General features: G+C 41.5%; 1 protein-coding gene across 1 annotated transcript in view; it reads left to right on the plus strand.

Annotated features, from left to right (window-relative positions):
• RAB8B (RAB8B, member RAS oncogene family) overlaps window positions 1-22,040 on the plus strand; it is a 66,500-nt gene that overhangs the window by 29,908 nt on the left and 14,552 nt on the right. The window contains exons 2-3 of the mRNA XM_067749553.1: window positions 17,842-17,902; window positions 20,977-21,037. Of these exons, the coding sequence (XP_067605654.1) occupies window positions 17,842-17,902; window positions 20,977-21,037 (122 nt within the window). The remainder of the gene's footprint in view (window positions 1-17,841; window positions 17,903-20,976; window positions 21,038-22,040) is intronic.

Here is a 22,040-nt window from a genome sequence, read left to right on the forward strand (position 1 = left end):
GAAATAGGTATCAAACAACCCATTTTATTATCCCATAAAACACCTCCTAATAAAGCAGTGTAATGTGAAAAGAGCACTGGGTTTGGAGCCTAACTGATGTCACAGAACAGTCTATCAGCTGGTCATATTTTAATTTTTTGTGATTATTTGTAGTTATTTCCAGCACAGTTTCTTTCTCATTATGAATTCAGAATTGCAAGATGCATCTACAATTATAAAGTTATATAAAGCATTCATGTCATATTGGAAGAAATTTATGTGCATTTAAAGGGTATTCTCTAAATGGCCAGGAAATACATTTGACCACTGATGATACCCTAGGTATTCCAAATTTTTTGGTTCTTCCTAGCTTTCCTGTGGAACCAGAAGCATGTTTCCTGGGGCAGCATGAGTGTCGCAATCCCTGTCTTGCAGGTCGACTTGAGATGGATTTCCATCTCAGGAGCAAAAGTTGCCTCTTGCCCCTTCTCCTGAACATCCACTATTTGGGGCCTTGCTGGAGGGGAGAGGTTTGCTTTGGTTCAAAACAGACTTGCTGTGATGGAGTCTTTTCCAGTTTGAAAGATGCCAGGATGATCAGATCTATTTTGTATTAATCTATCGATAGAATAAGAATTCTTTATGGAATGGCTATACTAAACATACTGAGAGAGCTCAAAGAACTAATACCTAGTATTCAGGTCCACCCAGAGTGGACCCATTCTCCTTTTGTGATCTAGAGATGACCTAGAGCTAGGTTCAACTTTCAGGGCTCTGTTGGAAACTGGTTCCTCCCAAATCCTTTGTAATCTGAGTTGGTACCTTCAAGGCTGACTCTGAAGGGTGATTCCCCTATTAGTGCCACTTGAGTCCCAGAATTCTCATAGCGTATAGCCCAGTGAAGGGAGCTAGGCAGGCACAGATAAATATCCCAGCTCTGCTCTTACTAGCTTGTCATCTCGGACAAGTTACTTCTTTGAGCCTCAGATTCTTTGGTGGTGAAATCGGAGATAATCGTGGCTATTTCTTATGGTTATACCTGGCACATAGTAGGTACACGGTAAGTGGTAGCTCTTTAATATCATTTCATCATACTTATCAGACAAAAGACTTTTGAGTCAGGGGCTCAAGACTACAACTGAGCCACAGAGGGTAGCTGAGCCCCCTAGCCTTTGCTAATATAACTTAAAAACTGACAGTTTTTATTTAATTAATTTTTAAAATTAGAGTATAGTTGATTTACAATGTTTTGTTAGTTTCTGCTGTCTAGCAAAAACTGACAGTTTTTTTTTTTTTTTTTTTGCGGTACGCGAGCCTCTCACTGTTGTGGCCTCTCCCGTTGCGGAGCACAGGCTCTGGACGCGCAGGCTCAGCGGCCATGGCTCATGGGCCCAGCCGCTCCGCGGCATGTGGGATCTTCCCAGACCGGGGCACGAACCCGTGTCCCCTGCATCGGCAGGTGGACTCTCAACCACTGCGCCACCAGGGAAGCCCAAAAACTGACAGTTTTTAATATTACCATTCTTCGTGAATGTGATGTTTGCTCATTTTGACTTTTAGCTGGGCATCAAAGCTCTTAGAGTTCAGAGAAAATGTTAAACTTGACCAAGACTATTGTTTATATATTGGAGTGCTGGGAGGGAATGTGAAGGTGATGGTAGAATGAGTCCCTTTTTTTTTAGACTGTTTTAAATCCTAAGCCAAATTGGCTTCTAAACAACAGTGAAAAATTGCTGTTACCATTTTTGCCATTTGTGATAGACAAATGCCACTTGTTTACTCTCAGCCTTTGGGAGATAATTGTATGCTTGTTTGCAGAAAAGACAGAATTAAAGCAGGCAGTTTCATATCTTAGGAAATCATGTTTTCTGTTGGTTTATCATCTGTTGTTAGTTCCTGCTCCCGAAGAGCAAACCTTATAATATTATCTTTAACAAAAGATGTAAGTATGACGTGGGATTTTCCCGTTAGGAGATTTTAGTGCCTACTGGCCTGGGAGCTCCCTGAGACCCATAAATGTTCATCTTTGTATTCCTCAGCACGTAGCGTCATGTCAGGCTCAGGACTTCTTGTCAAATTAAATATTGAAATTTGCCCTTTCATTAGTCAACTTGATTTTCATTAAGTGTGACTTAACATCTGACTAAGCTAAACTTCATTGTATCTATCATATGTGGTTGAGCACTCTTTAGCCATGTTTTTATGTAGCCAAAATGAAGCAGTCTCAGTCAGTTTTCTGTTTTATAATTTGCGTCGTGGATTATACTTACAGGCAGGCTGAGACACTGGTTTCACAGTCAAAAAGGGGGCCATGTCTGCCAGCTCTGTGCCTCAGTATCAATAATTTCCACACATGGACTGCAGCCTTGAGGTCCGCAAAGACTTATCTGAAGTAGATGAAATATCAGTTTTTCTGAATGAACGATTTTTTTTCTGGTTTCTTCTGTCACTTTCAGAAATTCATTCAAAGAACTGCAGTCGAATGGGTGTGATCTCTTCTGTTCCCAGAATGGCCAGTGACATTATTCTTCACCCTCCTCAATTCTGCTGACAGATCATTTGGGGTTAAAAATACACAGTCATTGTGTACCATGTTTCTTAACTTCTTTGCATCACTGTCTTATGCATTTCCTGACCTAGTGACTACACTGTCCAAACTGGGAGCACTGATATTGTGACCACCAGATGTGGAAATTCTGCCCCAGGCTTACCCGAGGACATCACTGAAATGACAGTGTGTCTATAAAATGATCACATGCGTGGAGAGTTCTGTTTCTGTTTTCCACTTTAGTAACTGAGGGTTACAGTTAGGGTGTTGCCAGTGTACTTTTGGATCAGTCAGAAACTGGGTAGATGAATTTAACATTGTAAAATACCACCTTTTCAATTGCAGGAGTAAAATTTTCAGCTTGATGATCAAGTTTGTTTTGTTTAGTTTTTTCTCAACCGTTTATATGTAGCAACACTCTGGCTTGATCCACCCCTACACACCCAAGAACCTGGAATTATCTACCCTCTGTACCCCTGAGTTTACTTTTAAAATAATCTGTATATACCTGCTGTTTCTTTTTTCTAAACCGCATTGTAATATGGAGGCTTAAGTAGAAAGATGAGTTAAAAATATACAAAGCAAATTATTCACCAAGGCCACTGAGCAGCTTTTAAAGCTTTTAAAGTCCAGTGAGCTCCCTTTATTAAAGCTTGCACTGTTGGACTTCCCTGGTGGTGCAGTAAGAATCTGCCTGCCAGTGCAGGGGACACGGGTTTGAGCCCTGGTCCGGGAAGATCTCACATGCCACGGAGCAACTAAGCCCGTGCACCACAACTACTGAGCCTGTGTTCTAGAGCCCATGAGCCACAACTACTGAAGCCGCGTGCCTAGAGCCCGTGCTCCACAACAGGAGAAGCCACCGCAATGAGAAGCCTGCACACCACAACAAAGAGTAGCCCCCAGTCGCTGCAACTAGTTTTTCAAAAAGCCCGTGCGCAGCAATGAAGAGCCAACACAGCCAAAAATAAATAAATAAATAAATTTAGTTTTTTAAAAACAGCTTTCACTGTTGCCTTCTCCTGTTTTACAGCTGCTTAGATTAATTGAATAAGATTAATAAATTATAGTATGGCAAACTCAGAATTATCTTGTTAATTAGGGACAGGGATAGCATGGGAAAATGAAATCTGCCAATGATGCCTTTCCTCCTGGGTTTGTTCTGCTGTTCACGTGATGCCACTAAGAAGCATCATGTGAAAGCAAGCTCACATTTCTTTATCCCTTTCTTTGTCTTCCCACACATTCTATTGCAGGTGACAGCAAATAAACTGGAACTGAAGGAATTAGGGGACAAGGGACACATTTGTCCAGGCTGTTTGGTAGATAATGGTTGCAGTCTTCAGTTAAAGACCCTTTCAGGAGCATATGAATTACTTATTTGGTATGCCTTTTTATGCTTTTTTTCCCCCCATAGAAACAGTATTATATTCATTGGTAAGATTTTGTAAGAGCAGTCTCTCAAAGCTTCTTTAATCCAGAATTTGAAGTAGAGTTGTAGTGAGTACTATTTCATCTATAGCATAAGTAATATTTTCTTCAAAGTTGCTTAATACAAAGGTAATACAGGAGTATGTGAACATTTTAAGTTCATAAATGTGAAAATCATCTCACGGTAACATACCCTAACATAACTGCTTTATTGCTTTATATGTTGCTTTCCATATATATTTTCTTCATAGTTATAGACATAGTGCCTTTTATATTTTGCTGCTTTTATCAAATTATAACATAAATACTTTCCAAGTTTCTGTGTAATCTTGGTAATGATCAAGGATTACTTTTTTTTTTTTTGCGGTACGCGGGCCTCTCACTGTTGTGGTCTCTCCCGTTGCGGAGCACAGGCTCCGGACGCGCAGGCTCAGCGGCCATGGCTCACGGGACCAGCCGCTCCACGGCATGTGGGATCTTCCCGGACCGGGGCACGAACCCGTGTCCCCTGCATCGGCAGGTGGACTCTCAACCACTGTGCCACCAGGGAAGTCCAAGGATTACTTTTAAAAGACTTAAAATACTCCCGCTTGGTGAAAAAGATGCAAAGACTTCAGTGGCTACTCTAGCATAGGAAATAGGGGAGGAACTGTCGATGGGGGGATGGGCAGCAGGCAGATGCTGTTTTCAAGGAAGTGTATCTGTGTTTGTACCTGTCTAAGAGAAGATGTAGCTCTTGGTCACTCACTCTTCCTGGTCACTGACTCCTGGTATTCTGTTGTGGGAAATAAGGGGCATTGCCCTCCAGGACCCAAGGAGACTTCTGAATGAGTCGTTTGTATCTTACATGGCCTGTTGGTTGGGGCAACTGCCTGTTTATGACCTGTTTAAAGAACATACTTGTATTTGTAACTTTGAAACACTTGCCTGAGAAAGACAGGTGCTAACGGACATCCTTTGATCCTTAACGTGTTTCTCCAGGATTTGGAAAGAGCTGTCTATTTTGAAAGAAATGGGTAAAAAGAAGCATAAGGTAAATAATTCTCCTATCCAAGATTAAGAACCAGTCAGAGGAAACTGCAGGTAGTTTCTTGCTAGAACGCGCAAGGCCTTAGTTATTGGGGATGGGGATGGGGTACCTTGAATGGGACATTCCACTTTGAAGTTGGTTTTATAAAAACACGCCGATAAAAATATAATTTGAAATAGATTTTTTGTCAATTTTAGAAAAGTTATTTTATGTGGCACTGGATGAATCTCCCAGCCATTAAAGTATCAGGATGGCTTTTAAAAAACGGTCTCTTGTCAATATTGTCTAGGTTTCCTTCTCCCCAGGCCCCTCTACCACTCCCCCCGCCCCCGACCAAGCACCCCGCCTCACCAAAACACAGGGCTTTGGAAGTAGGGAGAATAATGACTGAATGTGAATCCCCTGTAGCATATCTTGACAGCCCACTCATTTTGTGCTTTGAATATAGTTATTACTCATTCTTTGCATATTTGAAGTTTAAAGTGGCAATTAGCCCCGGGGGACAGGGGAGAAAAAAAATATGACATGTTCTAGCTGCTTCACTGGTCCAGACCATAGGTTAGAGAAGATCATGGATTTACCAGCCCAGTTGTAACATTGTATTCTGTTTTAAAAGTCAAGCCAAGGGCTTCACTGGTGGCGCAGTGGTTGAGAGTCCGCCTGCCGATGCAGGGGACGCGGGTTCGTGCCCCAGTCCGGGAAGATCCCACATGCCGCGGAGCGGCTGGGCCTGTGAGCCATGGCCGCTGAGCCTGTGCGTCCGGAGCCTGTGCTCCGCAACGGGAGAGGCCACAACAGTGAGAGGCCCGCGTACCGCAAAAAATAAAAATTTAAAAATAAATAAATAAATAAAAGTCAAGCCAAGGAGGTAGTAGGCGGCATAATCCTTTATCGCCCTATAAAGTTACAAAAATGTCTCAAGTATTTAGAGGTGGATGGCTGTATATGAGATATGCATAATAGGCTGGTAGAAATGTTTATTACATGCATGAAGGTTATAGGGTGTTGTCAACTTTAAACTTTTGTCTCGTAGGGAAGTGTGTTTACAAATCAGAATGATACAATCACCTGAAAAAGTTTTTCATTTTTGATTGGGAAAACTGTATTCTGTTTGTGCCATTTTTGTTGATTTTTTTCTCATCCTTTTGCTTGCATATACCCCATCTGTCTTTTTAAACCCTACTCATTAGCAATAGCTTATTATAATTATCCATCTGCTGGCTCCAATGAGCTGTAAGTGCTTCTTAATTTTACTGTACTTTTTGTGGCATTGATGTTGGTTTTGATCAAGAAAAGCCTTTTTTGCTAACTAGATTCAGAGCAGTGTGAGTTTGTAGTTTGTTTATTTTATAATCTCTGATCATCTTCCTTTTATCTAGAGAAAAGTCAGTGAAAGATGAGGATGGGAGGGGTGAAGTGGGTACTGTATGACTTTAGATGATTCTTCTCTTCCAGCCTCCAGTAATTTGGTTCAGACCCTTACCTCCTCCCCCATTATAAGATGATCTGTATTAACTGGCTGAGGAAAATTACTGAATTTTTACATTGTGCACCAATATAAGCTGAAACCTTAAACAAGTGATTTGGATATTTTCCAGGAAAATAATAAAATTGTAGCTAAAGTTTATTTCAGCCCTAGTTGCTAACTGGTATATTACATTGATAACGGTCTTTTTTGGTTTTCCTCTTTTATGAACTCATTCTCAAGGGGAAAATATATATCATTTGTTTTTAGTTAGTTGTACCATGTAATATTGTTGCTTAGTTATTTTTTTCTTTTTAGCTTTCATTTACCTCCAAACGAATGGAAAGTATGATACATAGTACTTGGAAAGATTTAAAGGATCAGTTTTGCTGCATTTTTGGTGCAACATCATTGGAATGTAGTTGTAATTTTTTCCAGTGGTAATTCCAGTGATTTGGCAGTATGGTTTTCCCATGGCAGTAATATGTAAAATCTGGGATTTGCTTTTTTATCTTCATCTTTTGAATAACCACAGTATTCCCTTCACCCTTAAATGAAACAGACCTGACCCTGAGTTGTCAAAGTACACACAAAGAAATTCCAGGTTTAGGACTCGTACTGGAGGGCTTTGCCTGTTACAAAGGTACAGTTTTTCAGAAACAGTGGATAGAGCAGAGGAGATGCAGCTGGTTTCATTGGGGAGCAGTTTGGTTCTTGGAGTGGTCATGAATTAATAACGGGAAAAGAGATGGAAATCTCAGAGGCATTCTGAACTTTTACCCTTCAAGGAAGTCTAGTTTGTAAATTAGGCTTTTTACGAAGAGATTTTATTTAAGGGAAAACATCTGTTCATTGAAAGCTTTTAAAATCCACATTTTGACAACTTCAAGCACATTGCTACTTCCAGATTGAGTAACACTTAAAACACATTTCCTTTTGAAAGTGCAAGATTTGCAAAAGAGACTTGTGCATTCTTTGGCCATTCTCAAATTGTGAGTTGAATGCTGGGTAATCGCTGCTGGCTCCTTAATCAGATTTAAAATTCTCAATCCTTCCTAGGTGTTTCTGCATACTTTATCTGAGTTGTTGTAGCTGTATTATTACACCTTATTTGCCAATTCTGTTTTTCTCTCTTGACATTTTGGCAGCTCTAGCATTAAAACCCTTTCATTTGTAATTCAGTTATATTTTAGTAGTTATCATTTGGTATTATACTGATTTGTTGTTGTTTTTTTTTTCTTTACACTGGTGTGAAAGTGATGGTATTATAGTGATTTGTTATTTTGCCCTTTCGTTGCCCAAAGACATTTTAAGGGTTAATTAAATCTTTATATTTTAATTTATAAAGCCCTTTGAGACTCTCCAATATAGAGATTCCTTAAAGCTATTCTTTTTTTTTTTTTTTTAATAAATTTACTTATTTATTTATTTTTGGCTGCATTGGGTCTTCATTGCTGCGTGTGGGCTTTCTCTAGTTGCGGCAAGCGGGGGCTACTCTTCCTTGCGGTGTGCGGGCTTCTCATTGCAGTGGCTTCTCTTGTTGTGGAGCACGGGCTCTAGGCGTGTGGGCTTCAGTAGTTGTGGCACGGAGGCTCAGTAGTTGTGGCTCACAGGCTCTAGAGCACAGGTTCAGTAGTTGTGGTACATGGGCTTAGTTGCTCTGCGGCATGTGAGATCTTCCCGGACCAGGGCTTGAACCCGTGTCCCTTGCGTTGGCAGGTGGATTCTCAACCACTGTGTCACCAAGGAAGTCCCTAAAGGCAATTCTTTTTTTTTTAAGAATTTTAAAAAATATTTATTTTATGTATTTTTTTGGCTGCATCGGGTCTTAGTTGTGGCACGCAGGGTCTTCGTTGAGGCGTGCGGGATCTTTCGTTGAGGCGCGCGGGCTTCTCTCAAGTTGTAGCACGCGGGCTTTCTCTCTAGTTGTGATGTGCGGGTTTTCTGTCTCTAGTTGTGGTGCGCGGTGTCCAGAGTGCATGGGCTCTGTAGTTGAAACTCGTTGAGGCACGTGAGCTCAGTAGTTGTGGTGAGCGGGCTTTGTTACCCCGCGGCATGTGGGATCTTAGTTCCCTGACCAGGGATCGAACCCACGTCCCCTGCATTGGAAGGTGGATGGATTCTTTACCACTGGACCACCAGGGAAGTCCCTCCAAAGCTGTTCTTAAATGCACTGTTTTTGTATCTGTCAGGCATATGTTTATGGCTCAAAGAAAAATTAGTAAATCCTTCCTAATTTCTAGAATTAGTTTATGAATTTGTTATCTTTTGTTGGCATGATTAGATTTTATGGGTTCAGCTGTCTAATGAAGAATGCCAAGAATTGAATTTAATTCAGTAACAAGTAGGAAATTCCAAAACAGTGTAAAGATGTGCAGCTTTTTCAGCAGGAAGTGGTGATAAGTGTTACTGCTGATTTATACCATAAATGGGGTTTCATTTACCACTTCCTATTCACAGAGTAGAAGAACCAAAGAAATCTGAAAACTTCTAGTCTGTCTTCTTTTGAGTGTATCAGGTGTCCTTTCCTTTAAGGGCAAATAATATTCGCAGACCACTTGTTAGTCCACCTTTAAAAAAAAATCCCCCTTTTCTAATATTGGATTTAACAAAATTAACATATTTGGCTGCCAGTGATCATTTCACGCTGTTGTCAAAACGTCTTCTAAATTTACTTTTAATGTGTTTTTCCTTTTGAACTTTAGACTTTCTAATTCTCAAATAAGAAAACAGATAGTAAATTTGAATATAAGTGAATAAAATAAAAAATAGTTCTAAATATATGCAGCAAATTTGGCACTTGGTGGAAATGTGCTTTTATGAACTTATAGAGTATGTTTTTAAAACAGAACAATGCCTTGAATGCCTCTCTTTCAATCTAAGTAACATTCTTAACTTTATTTCTACTTTTACACATTTTTTCCAAGTCCCTTCTTTATTTTGGAAAAAAAATAGTTTAAAGCTTCAATCTATGACTCATATTTTATCCTATTTCATTAATCTCTTTTTCTAATTAGAGCTTTTAGCTAATTATCCTGAAGTCAGCTACTCTAAAATTTTATTATTCTCCATGTTTAAAAGTCCACAGAGGGCTTCCCTGGTGGCACAGTGGTTGAGAGTCCGCCTGCTGATGCAGGGAACACGGGTTCGTGCCCCCGTCCGGGAAGATCCCACATGCCGCTGAGCGGCTGGGCCCGTGAGCCCTGGCCGCTGAGCCTGCACGTCCGGAGCCTGTGCTCTGCAATGGGAGAGGCCACAACAGTGAGAGGCCTGTGTACCGCAAAAAAAGAAAAAAGAAAAAAAAAAAGGTCCACAGAAAAAACATAAGCAATATATGGTTGTCAAAGTTTCAAAACTGGCAGGATCCATCTATTACTGTATCTTCATTATTAAAAATAAAAGTCTTGAGTAAGGAAGTGAATGTAACATTTCTTTAAAGTGGATTTCAATATTTGAGAAACTTTTTTTCTATTCCTGGAGTATCTCTGAAATGTAAATAGAGAAACCACAGAACTCATATTCAGATAGCCTGGAATCACAGATGTTTTTTGTTCCCTAATGTACTTTTGAAACAGAGTACATTTTTTTCTTTTTAACTGTAAAAGTGCAGTGTTAAACTTATACTTCTTAAAGTGGGTCAAAGGGGATAGATGACCTGTGTTTTTTCTCCCTCCATGTGCAACACTGGGGTAAACCCAGCATTGGAATCTTACACTGCTGTCATTCATTGAAAGGCTCAGTATCCCAGAAATCTGATTTTTTTTTTTCATGGCTCTCTTGACTTCAGCCAAATTGGACTTTTAGAAGAACATCAGTGGGAACCACATATCTAAAACTTCAGTTGAAGGAAGGTCCCTACTGTTTCTCCACCCCTGATTTTCCTGGGCCGAGCAAGGAAAAGTGACCAAGTGACCCAAGATAGAAGAGAGAGTTGTGTGTGTTGTGTTCTAACCTCCAGCACCCACAGAGCAAAAATAAATCAAGTCACAGCTTAAGCTGAAAGTTGAGACAACTCCCTGGCCCCCCAGAGTTCTGAAGGCCAGGAAAAGTCCTTCTTCGTACTCTTTTCCCACACTTAAGCAATGGTATCCTTTTACCCATTCACAAACCTGGGCAACCTCCCTGTTCTCTTGAAACAGTAAAGGTTTTGTTATTATATCTGTTGGCTGACTAATCTGACTTTGGTGTAAAAGAATTTTGTCCATCTGTTCGCTCTCCATGTTAAATCGTATCTAACTTGCGGAATGATAGGAGGCCCAAGACTGCTTATTCCAAACTCCTTTTCCCTTTAAGGTCTGTTAACTGTGGACTTGGGCCAAGTTCAAAGTTTCTGTCCCTTTCTTTTGCTGGTCAAGCCCTCCCTCCCGGTCCACCACTGGTTTCTGAGAACTGTGATTGATAAGCAGTGCTTTGGGCACGTGCTTGGTTCATATCCCTCGCTAGAGCCTCACTGCCAGCCTCTGCCAGGTCTTGTTCCTGTGCGTCGCCCTGAACAATGCAGAAGCCTCAAGTATACTCCACCTTCTCAGAGGTGCAGGGCAGACCCCTGCTCCCCCAGCCGAAGCCTCTTCCCTGTCGCATTAGAGGTGGAAAATCAGAGCTCCTCTGTTCCTCTCCCACGGTACCATTCCCAGCAGTGACCACATGTGTATTCCTCCCTTGTCCTTGGCCCACATGGAAGCTCCTTTTCCTCCAGTTGGGGAAGGAAATGTCCTTGATACCCCTACTGGAAATCTGAGTGGCCAGCACTCCTTGCAGCCCCAAGCCACTCATCTGTCCCCTCACTTTCTCAGCTTGATCCAGTCTTTCTGTCACCCTGTAACTGGTCACCAAGGGCTCAGTTTATTGAATTGAGCACCAAAGCCCTCTTTGTATTGAACAAGTTGGGGAGGGGGTGGTACCTGTTTTTCCCTGGCCTAAATCTTCTCAAGTGCCTTTCATCTCTCAAATTTGGTTTGATTTTTCTCCTGCCATGAATAAATGTGTGCCTCTCTATGTCATTTTTCCAGTAATTAGCCATTGCTTTTAAAAAATCATGAGCAAATTTAGGCATACAAAAGTATACCTAATGGAAAACACTCCCACGTTCATGTACCACCCCTCACTTTTAGAAATAATAAATAACAAGTAGAGTTGAAGTCCCTGTGAACCCCTGCCTAATCCCTCCTCTTCCGTTTCTCTCCAGAGGTAACAGCTATCCGGATTTTGTTGATAACCATTGTTGCGTATTTTTTTGTATTTTAATTACACGTGGATAGATGTATAAATGATCCATACTGTTGTTTTTGGTATTGAAATTTTACAGAAATGGTTTGACTCTGTGTGTATGTCTGCAGTTGCTCTTTTCACTGGACGTTGTTTTGAGCTTCATTCATGTTGACACACATGACTCTTGTTCACTGCTCCCTAGTATTTCCTTATATACCAAGGTATTCTTGGCCTTGTATACCAGGGCATTCCTGTTGTTGCTAGTGCTTTACTACGACCCGTAAAGAGGAGGCCTCCTCAGGGAGATGTGGACATTCTTGTATGCATCTCTTCAGGAAGGCCTGATCTTTAAATGCCCAAATTTGATTTTAACCCCGTTTTGAATTGGCCTTTGTGAATCTGGGTAAGTTGCTGCGTCTCCCTGAGCCTCAGTTTTCTTCAGCACAGGGGGAGGACTGGACTAAATGGTCACTAGAATTCTGTGATTCCTTTCATTTTTCCCTCGGTGCCTCCTTATGCTACATAACATGTATCAGTGATGAGCAACCGTTTAGCATGAGAATCAATTCAGAAAAAATAAAAATCTATTAGTGAGTGTGTGTGTATGTTGTGTGTGTGTATTTAAATTCAGAATGAAAAATGGTTTTGAGTCCCTTGTGAATGTTTTCTTACAATTTAGATTTCCTATTTTATTGACTAGATAAATATTATTGAGAAAACTGGCGCTTCTTTAAAGCCATCAAAAAATTAATGTCAGGGTGTATTCAAGCAACATGGAAGCAACGATGGAGTCTTCTCTTGAGCATAGATGTTGGCTGTGCTGCCAGCCAGGTAGGCTGCATGAAGCCTGGTGGCTCATGGATTGCTCATGAGGTGGGATGACTCAGGGTTGTCATTTTGAACATGAATTATTGTATTATGTGCTGCCAAAAAATGATGCTTTCTAAAAGACTATTGAAATACAGGGGGCTTTGGACTTCCCTGGTGGCACAGTAGTTAAGAATCCGCCTGCCAACGCAGGGGACACAGGTTCGAGCCCTGGTCCGGCAAGATCCCACGTGCCGCAGAGCAACTAAGCCCGTGCGCCACAGCTACTGAGCCCACGTGCCACAACTACTGAAGCCCATGCGCCTAGAGCCCATGCTCCGCAGCAAGAGAAGGCACCACAATGAGAAGCCTGCGCACCGCAACGAAGAGTAGCCCCCGCTCGCCACAACTAGAGAAAGCCTGCGCATAGCAACGAAGACCCAACACAGCCAAAGATAAATCAATAAATTTATTAAGAAAAAAGAAATACATGGGGCTTTTTGACCCTAAATGTAATCCTCTTCAGGAGCTATGTTTTTTGAGATTGTATAGTCGTTTTAAAGGGAGGAAAAAAAAATTGCTCCCTTACTGCTAGGATGAGCTTTGGTTCTTGCTGCTACCGATGACTGCCTCCTCCTTTGCAGTCTCTAATCATCTGGGACTAGAGCACAAGCCAGGTCTTTGGAGCTGTGGGCTTGGGAACTCTCCTAACAGCAAAGATCATGGTTTAGCCCAGAGATGTTGTGGCAGCTGCTTGGGTTGCTCGTTGTCCTTTGTCTCCTTCTTGTTCATGGCTGAACATGAGGAGAAATTACCTTCAGAGAAGTACTGTAGTTATCATGAAATTTAATAACATTCGTGCCAGAGTAGTAGTGATAGCTGTTAGGATCTCTCTGTTTCATGTAGCTATGAATATAAACTTGTATTAAATAAACTTGTATTATTCTAACAGATATTATGATGGATCCAACAGCTTTCGCCTCTCTCCTATTTTTAGCAGGATCAGGGGGAGTGACCCAGCTCCAGGGATGGGCCTTGATTAATCTCAGTTTAGGGATGGGTTTAGATTAATCCAATCTTGGTAACTGCCCGGGGCAGTGATTAGTTGAGGAGCTCAGTCTTGGCCCCCAGAACATGACATTCCCTTGGTTATAAATCCAGAAATGAGACATGAAGGAAAGGTCACTGGAGGCTTTGGGGAAACATTTCCTCACTTTTAAGAGAGAGGCACAGGAAGATGATCTCTTTTCTTCTCAGTATTGCTCTTGTAGTCAGGAACTGCTATCAGTCAGAGGATGAAATTGATACTCCCACGAGGGCAGAGCCAAAGGAGATGCAGAGAAATGAGCCAGAACTACTGGATTGAGCCATCTCGGAACCTCAGCTTACCACTGGGCTTGTCATATGAGTCAACACATTACCTTAAGCTCGTTTGATTTGGGGTTTCTGTTATTTGCAGCAGAAAGCATCCTAATTGATATAATTATATTATCATTCTTATGACTGGTTATTCTTTTAATCCTGGAGTAGCCTCAGAAAGTTGTCTTTCCTTTATAGTAAGTATTAACGCACTATATATTCTACTGATATCATTGTCAAAACTAATTGTAATGTAGAGATCTTCATTTTCTTAGTGTCATAAGATTTCTCAGCATCCCTACTATTCTCGCGAGTGTATGCTGACACAACTTTGAACTTGCAAGGTTTTCTTAGCTGTCTCCACACTTAGTAGAATTTAACCTTTACCTAGTTACACGGAGGTATTTAACCTTTCATTTAGGATCTACTGCATACATGTTTCTGTGTGCAACCTAACTGGCAAAGAGAGGATGGAACCCTTGCTTGATGTGAGAGCAATTCAGGACAGTATGTTAATAAACCCAGTAACACAGTATTGAATTGCTGTGCAAAAGCCAGGCCTGGACGTAGGGATGGACAGGCCTGAGTGGAGAGGACCGCAGGGTAGGGTGGCACCCTCAGAGAAGGCTGCCGAGTGAGGTAGCCATGCACGGGCAGAGGGGAGGAGGTGCGGGGCCCAGTGAGAGAAACAGAGGCTGAAGTTGGAGAGAGGCTGGGAGGGTGGCGGCGTAGGGAGAGCGGTGCACCTGGGGGGAAGGCTGGATTGCCAGGCCGAGGAAGTTGGATCCATGGCTTCTTGAATAGGGAGGTGACATTACCACAGGGATTGTTGAAAGCTGTTCTCACAGTTGCATGCTGTGAACTGGGGAATCAGACCAGCAAGAGGTGTTGGCACAGCGCCCTGGGAGGCTATTACCATAATCCATGCATGAGGTGACAAGATCTGCCGGATAACGGCATCTGAATGTGTAATATCTTACATCTGTGTGGAATTTCAGAGTTCCCACAGCACAATCAAGCACATGATCTAATTTATCTAATGAGATTCTCTTAACCTTTTTTATGGATGAGAATGTGGAGGTTCAGAACAGATAGGCAACCTCCTAAAAGTTATTAATGACAGAACCCAACCTACAGTCTAGGACTTTTTTTTTTTTTTTTTTTCGGTACGCGGGCCTCTCACTGTCGTGGCCTCTCCCGTTGTGAGCACAGGCTCCGGACGCGCAGGCTTAGCAGCCATGGCTCACGGGCCCAGCTGCTCCGCGGCATGTGGGATCTTCCCGGACCAGAGCACGAACCCGCGTCCCTTGCATCGGCAGGCGGACTCTCAACCACTGCGCCACCAGGGAAGCCCACAGTCTAGGTCTTTTGACTTCCAGGGCCAAGGCTTTTCAATAATAACATAAGTGATATTTCCCATTTTTAGTGAAATTCAAGTTGTGTTAATTTGACTGTGCTCTATAGCATTTGTCTGTCACCTGGCTCCTGAAAGCAGCATCAGCCAAAGCTAAATACCAGTTCACAACTCTTATAAAATGTTGAAAACCTCTGAATAGTGAACAGACGGTTAAGTATCACAGATAATGGTAGAACCTCCTCCAATAACAGAAAGGTAATCCTTCTAACAAATACAAAAAACAAAAGTCTGGGTCAGTAGAAAGTTTCCTCAATGTTTCACGTGAATGGAGAGTAACTGAGACTTAAGGGCGCCTCAAAATGGCTTTGTTGAATGAAGGTGGAAAAGTTGCCCATGACTCCTGACTACAGGTAAAAACAACCTTGAAAGAACCGGAGTTACATCTTAATAAAATAGAATAAGGAAAAGTATTCATTTGGCAGGCATTTTGATAGACATCATCTTTTACTTAAAATGTGAATGAACTATTAAAAGATGGAATGTTGGATGACTTTAGTCTTCCAGTTAAGAAAGTTATTTTCTGAAGATACAGTAAGTATTTTGAAAGTCATGAATTTTTCTTCTTTTTTACTGTGCTAAAAAAAACCCATACACACACATAAAATAAAGTTTACCATCTTAACCATTTTTTCAGTGATCAGTTCAGTAGTATTAAGTATATTTACATTGTTGTGAAATAGATCTCCAGAAATTTTTCATCTTGCAAATCTGAAACTTTATGCCCATTAAACAACAGCTCTCCTGCCCCGCCCCCTCCCTTCAGCCCTTCATAACCACCATTCTATTTTCTGTTGCTATGAATTTTGAAAATTGTGAATTTTTAAAAAATGTTAACATCAAGAAACATCCATTTCTTGCCTACCGCGTGTTTGGCATTGTTCTTGATGCGAGGACCAAAAAGAGATAGAGGCTAGAGAGGATCCCTAGAGGGTCTTTGTTACACTGGATTTGGAGATATATAAAAAGATAAATCACAATAAAAATGTGTTAAATGAATGATGGCCACAGTGAATTCTGTGTGATGCTGACAATAATATTTGTGCTGTGTTGCTCAGTTTTGCTTCAGTGACTGCAGACCCTGCAATACTGAGGTACCTTACAGGAGGAAATGTGAGCCAGATAACCTGGGGGTATTGGGTATGAGATTGTATTTGTTAACATTACATGGTTATTAGTGAAGGGAAAGAATAAGAAGCTGTTCTGCTGGATTAGCTTGGGTGTGATTGTTGCGTATTTCAAGATTCACAAGCGTACCTGAAAAGATTCCCTGGGGGAAAAGTGCCACGCAGAGAAGAAGGGGCGAATCCACTTGGTTTATGCCTTTGCCATATATGAAGCTGGAGCCGGCAAGCAGCCTTTTTGGGCGTTCTCAGTGTTAATATGTAGAAATACTGTAATAATGTAGCCGTTGAAGGCTTTTCTCCCTCAAAATAGCTGCAGTTAATGTTTCAGTCACTTTAGAGGATGCATAATTGACTGTTTTCTTGAAATGTCTTGGAAACCGCTTTAAGGGGCTCTACAGAGAATGTGAAGGAGTAGAAACATCTGAAACAAAGCTGAGTAGCCAGATGATGAGGATTTAGCAAATTGCAAGCGAGCTGTATTCACTGACTGGTCCCTTCAGAAAGAGCAGCAGCCTGTTCCTGTTCAATGGTAAAGGATGCTGGTATTTGTGAGCGACTTTGTGGTTCTTTGTAGTTGAAATTGCTGAGTTAAGTTTTGAGCTACCATAGTGGGGGGAAATAGGTGAGGGAGGGGTTGAACTGTTGAGTGCTGGAGCCACAAATGACTTTCACATGCTACCTGTCAGGCTGGTTGAGTGCCTTCTTAGCTTTGGCTTCAGGTTGGAATCACTTGGGGAGCTTTAAAAATTACTAGTGCGCAGATACCATCCTTGACCAATTAAGTCAGAATCTCAGAATTTGGGGAAGGGAGCAGGCCTAGTCATGAGTATTTTTCTTTTTCTTTTAAGTTCTTGAGGTAATTCTAAAGTGCAGCCAGGGCTCAAAGCCCTTTTAGCTATTTCAGCACTAGCCAGAAAGATGCAGGGAACATTTATTAACGTGTATGTGAAGTACTTGCTAACTGTATAAAATAAATATGCAGGCTTTCTCATCCCTGCCTTCAGATAGGTGGGTTTTTTTTTTCTTTCTTTTAGCCAGTTGCAGATTCTAAAGAAACAAATGGAAGGAGGTGGAAATAAAACAAAAAGAGGCCTCAACAGCCTTCTTTAGGGAAGGACGGGGCACGAGGGGTGGGTAGGAAGCTTTGTTTATCTGTATTTCAGGAAGTGGAAAATATGGCATGTTCTCCATCTATCTAAATTATGTACCTTTGAGGGATGTGTTCCATTTGTGTCAAAATAATGAGGCATATAATACGCTTCATTTAACATGTGTGGGAATTCTTTGCAGAGTAATTAGCATTCCTTTCTTCAGCCTGTATTCAGAGGAAACATACCATTCACACCCTCTCTGTGTTCACATTTTCCAGTGCGTTGGAGAGCTTTTTTTCAAAAGAAATCTTTGTCCTTTTCCTAATAAGCCTTGGATTATATTTGAAGAAATTTAGCATGTCTTTCTTTCTTTTTCTGGCAGGAATTGATTTTAAAATCAGAACGATAGAACTAGATGGAAAGAAAATTAAGCTTCAGATATGGTAAGTAAAAAAAAATATATGCACACAGCATTTCTACCTTAATCAGGAATTGAATGTGGGAATTAAAAGGTGAATTGTGGTAAATTAGAGGTACCGTTTGGTAGCTAAAACTTCTTTATCAGAACCAAGGGGAAATGGGTAGGTGTTCAAAGGTGTCTTCACCAAGAGTGGGATGGTAAGGATGATATCACTAAGTCTCACAGCCAGGAGAAATTTGAGAGCTCATTCTTCCAAAATGCTAATTTTATAGGGGAGGAAACTAAAATTCTAAAGCGTGTTAGTTATTTTTCCATTGTAGTTGTTGCAGCTATGAAATCAGATAAGGCAAAGTAGGCAAGTGGTAGGAACCCCAAAGTTCCTACCCCAAAGTGCTGATCTGGAGTCCAGCCTCTAAACTAAGGACTTGGTGTTCTTTGCTTCCCTTCTTAGGGACTACTTGTCCTCATTTGTAAATTGATTGGTCAGACTGATGACATCTGAGTTCCCTTCCAGCTCAGATATTTTCTCATTTATTTGCATATTTCTTCTCCTTAAATAAAAAATGGGGAACACTGCACTGGGGAATAAGGAAGGCAAAAGGCATGCCTGTCATCTCTCGTGTTATAATATGCAAGGCAAAGATCTCACGATCAGCCAACTCCGACTGGTTAATTCCTCAAGAATTTGTCACACTACAGTGAATAAATATGGTTCCTGCAGATTGCCTGGTTGAATATTTTTGGCTTGAACTCAAACTCTTAGATTTTTTCTTTTTTTTAACCTCTTTAATTGCTTTCAGTGTAGGGCCTTCCATGGAGCCACATAGATTTGGAGCCTTGAGGAAGGTTTTGGATGATGTTCACTGACCTAATGTGTGACAATAACAGCAGGAAACAAAGCTTAGAAATTTAGAGCATCATAGACGTAAGAAGGAAGCAGGGCAAAATAATAAAGTAATACATATATATCAGCTTTTTCCATAGGCTGTTTTTCTTCTTTGAACTTCAGAACCGGGATAGAACTAGAACGTTATATTGAAATCCGCCAGCCTTTCTTTTATAGGAAACTGGGACTTAGAGGGGTTAAGTTCATCTGAAGGCATATGTCTGGGTTAGTGATGGAGCTGGGACAACTACCCAAATCTCCTGGAACCTTGTGTCAGCTTCATGTATTAGCCTTGTGTAGAGGGTTCCCCGTATACTTCACTGGAAAACATTGTGTAGGTCACCACAAGCTACTCTTCTCATCTGTTGGTATTTAATAAGAGTCAAATATTTTAAAGAAAAACAAATTTTTTTTAAGGGGGAAGCAAAGAGAATCTCTGACTCTATGCTGTACAGTCCTGATCATAACAATAAGGAATGTTTCTAGGAGCCTGTGGGTAATCAGCTAATTAGAACCCCATGGCACTATTTATCAGTCCTCTTGGCAGCAAAGTAGTCTCCATTTAATCTTCATGACCTGCATTTAGGATGCCAAATGCATCCTTGCTGCAGAGCTGGTTCTAAATCAAGTAGCATGTTAGAATCAAAATATGGTTATTCTGGGCTTCCCTGGTGGCACAGTGGTTAAGAATCCACTTGCCAATGCAGGAGACACTGGTTCGAGCCCTAGTCCGGGAAGATCCCACGTGACATGGAGTGACTAAGCCCGTGCGCCACAACTACTGAGCCTGTGCTCTAGGGCCCACATGCCACAACTGCTGAAGCCCACACACCTAGAGCCCGTGCTCCGCAACAAGAGAAGCCACCTCAATGAGAAGTCCGCGCACCGCAATGAAGAGTAGCCCCCGCTCGCCGCAGCTAGAGAAGCCCGTGCGCAGCAATGAAGACCCAACGCGGCCAAAAATAAATAAATAAATAAAAAATATATGGTTAGTCTGCTCAACGGTGTTTGGCCCCTGTTTTCCTCATGATTTGTTTGCTGAGTCCCAAACAAGTGCCTGTGTATCTAATCCTGATCGGTGAGAGGATGGCAGGATAAGATGATGGTACTGTGAGGCCAGGGCCTGCACTAAACAGCCAAGGCCTAGAATGCTTGAGTCTCATTCAAGGGTATGAGCTGTTTAGTGGCAGAACTGGGACCACAGCCCACCTGAGCCTGTTTCCTTTTCTGTAGAATAGGGATGATGGTAATACCACCACATTGGGCTGTGGTGGGCATCATTTGAGCACCATGTGAAAGTATTTTATGTAAGGTATACATTTTATGTAAGGTATACATAAATGGTAAGGTATTTATTAATGTTTTAAATTTACTATATTTCCCTTAGGCCTTTATCTCATTTGAGTTTGGTGTGTGTTAGATTTTTAGTATATTTCCACAAATGCTTCTTTTTTAGTGTATTTCCACAAATGCTTTTTTTTTCTTTTAGGAATATTGATTTTTCCCAGATATCAAGGAAACTTGACTTCCTTTATAGGGGTTGCTTTGGTAAATGTAATTCGAAATGTTGGCATTTTTCAGAATGTATTCAAATGGTACGTCATCCTCCAAAAAAGCAAGAATAAATGCAAGTTGATGTAATTTTGAGGTATTGTTCATATTTTGAAGTCTTTGTCAACAATTATGTGTTGAACTCCATGGTCTCATTTAATCATGGGCTCTAGAGCTGAAAAAGTTCTTGAGGAGACTCATTTTAGTGTGCTCTGCAGAGCAGAATTTACACGGTAGTAAGTCCAGCCCAACTGCTTGCTTGGTACAGAAATCAGACTTTCAGTCAAGAGAGCAAAGTGCCTTAATCATTGGGCATTTATAAAAAGGATTAGAACTGCCTCTAGGAGTCCAAGAATTTAGAACTATTCTCTATTCTGTTCCTCATCTGACTGACGAACACATGCCAGTTCCTAGCAGGACCATGCATTTTCCTGTTGATGCTTTTGTCATCAAGGCACAAGTTTTTCACCCAAGTCATTGTGAGCTCCCAACAGGCTTCCAGAGGCGCAACAGGCTCCCTTTGTGTCTCGTTCCCCATCTCCCTGAAACCACTGCATTTGTGAGCAGACCACCATTATATCTCCTACAGCTTCGAGTGTCTCCTCAGCGATACTTGTGATGACTTTGCAAACCACTCTCTCCTTTGTTTTAAATTTTAGGGACACAGCGGGTCAGGAAAGATTTCGAACCATCACGACAGCATACTATAGAGGAGCTATGGTGAGTGTGTTTTAGGGTTTTGTGGAAGTAAAACATGAATATTCATTTGTCAAGTTTGTAGGATTCAAGCTAGAGTCTAGTACATTGGAGAAAATAGATTTTTTGACGTGCAAACAAGACATTTAAAGGGTTTTTTACGTTTTGTGTTTAGTAGCTGTGTACTCTACCATTGGTCTTCATTATATTAATCATGTAATTAGCTTGGAGATGTTTTAGAACTCCTCCACACATTCTGAGTGATCGTATATTTTTGTGCTTTGTCCTTTTATTAATACCTTTGCCAAATCTTAGCAAACCACAAGCCCTGTGACTAAATATTCATTTCTTGCACCCTCTCCCCATTCAGCCCTGCCACCATCATCCCTTATCTCTCACCAGGTCCACAACATCCACTCCTATTGGCTCATCTCTCTGGAGTCTCCTCCACCAGCATTCTGCCAGCTGGCCAGGAAGTAGCCAAATGATCTGTGACTCTCTGAGGCTTAGAATCTGGTGAATCTTGACTACCAGGTCCTTCTGTGCTATATCCTAGCCTTATCCTTGTTATCATAACCTCGTCACTTGGCTCTTTTCCGTCCTAAGATGCTTCATCTATACAACCCATTATACTGTTGGCTCAGGGTAGATTCTGTGTGGTGCTGTGAGTACAGTGGTGAGTAAGGTAGCTTAGAAGCTGAGCTCTACGGAACCAAGCCTAAAACGTCTGAACCAGAACAGGGCTTTATCTCTGGCTTTTAGGCCTAAGCCAGGTATAACTTGGAGCTTTAAATGATGATGAAACCCAATATGCTTTGGGAGTCTTGGAAAGTTGAAAAGTTGAGATCACATAGCCCAGCCTAGTAGACTCTGGGGTGCCAGCTGCCAACTTACCCAGCTCATTGCGTAAAAGACCGTTGTGCTTCTGAGAGTGGTGTGGACGTGACGGAGCTGTAGGGGTCTTAGCTGTCCCTTTGCCGCAGGAAGGTGCGATCTGAATTCACAGATGCCTCTATTATCATGCTGC

This window comes from Pseudorca crassidens, chromosome 1 (genome assembly GCF_039906515.1).
Source record: "Pseudorca crassidens isolate mPseCra1 chromosome 1, mPseCra1.hap1, whole genome shotgun sequence".
In the NCBI taxonomy this organism is placed as follows: domain Eukaryota; kingdom Metazoa; phylum Chordata; class Mammalia; order Artiodactyla; family Delphinidae; genus Pseudorca; species Pseudorca crassidens.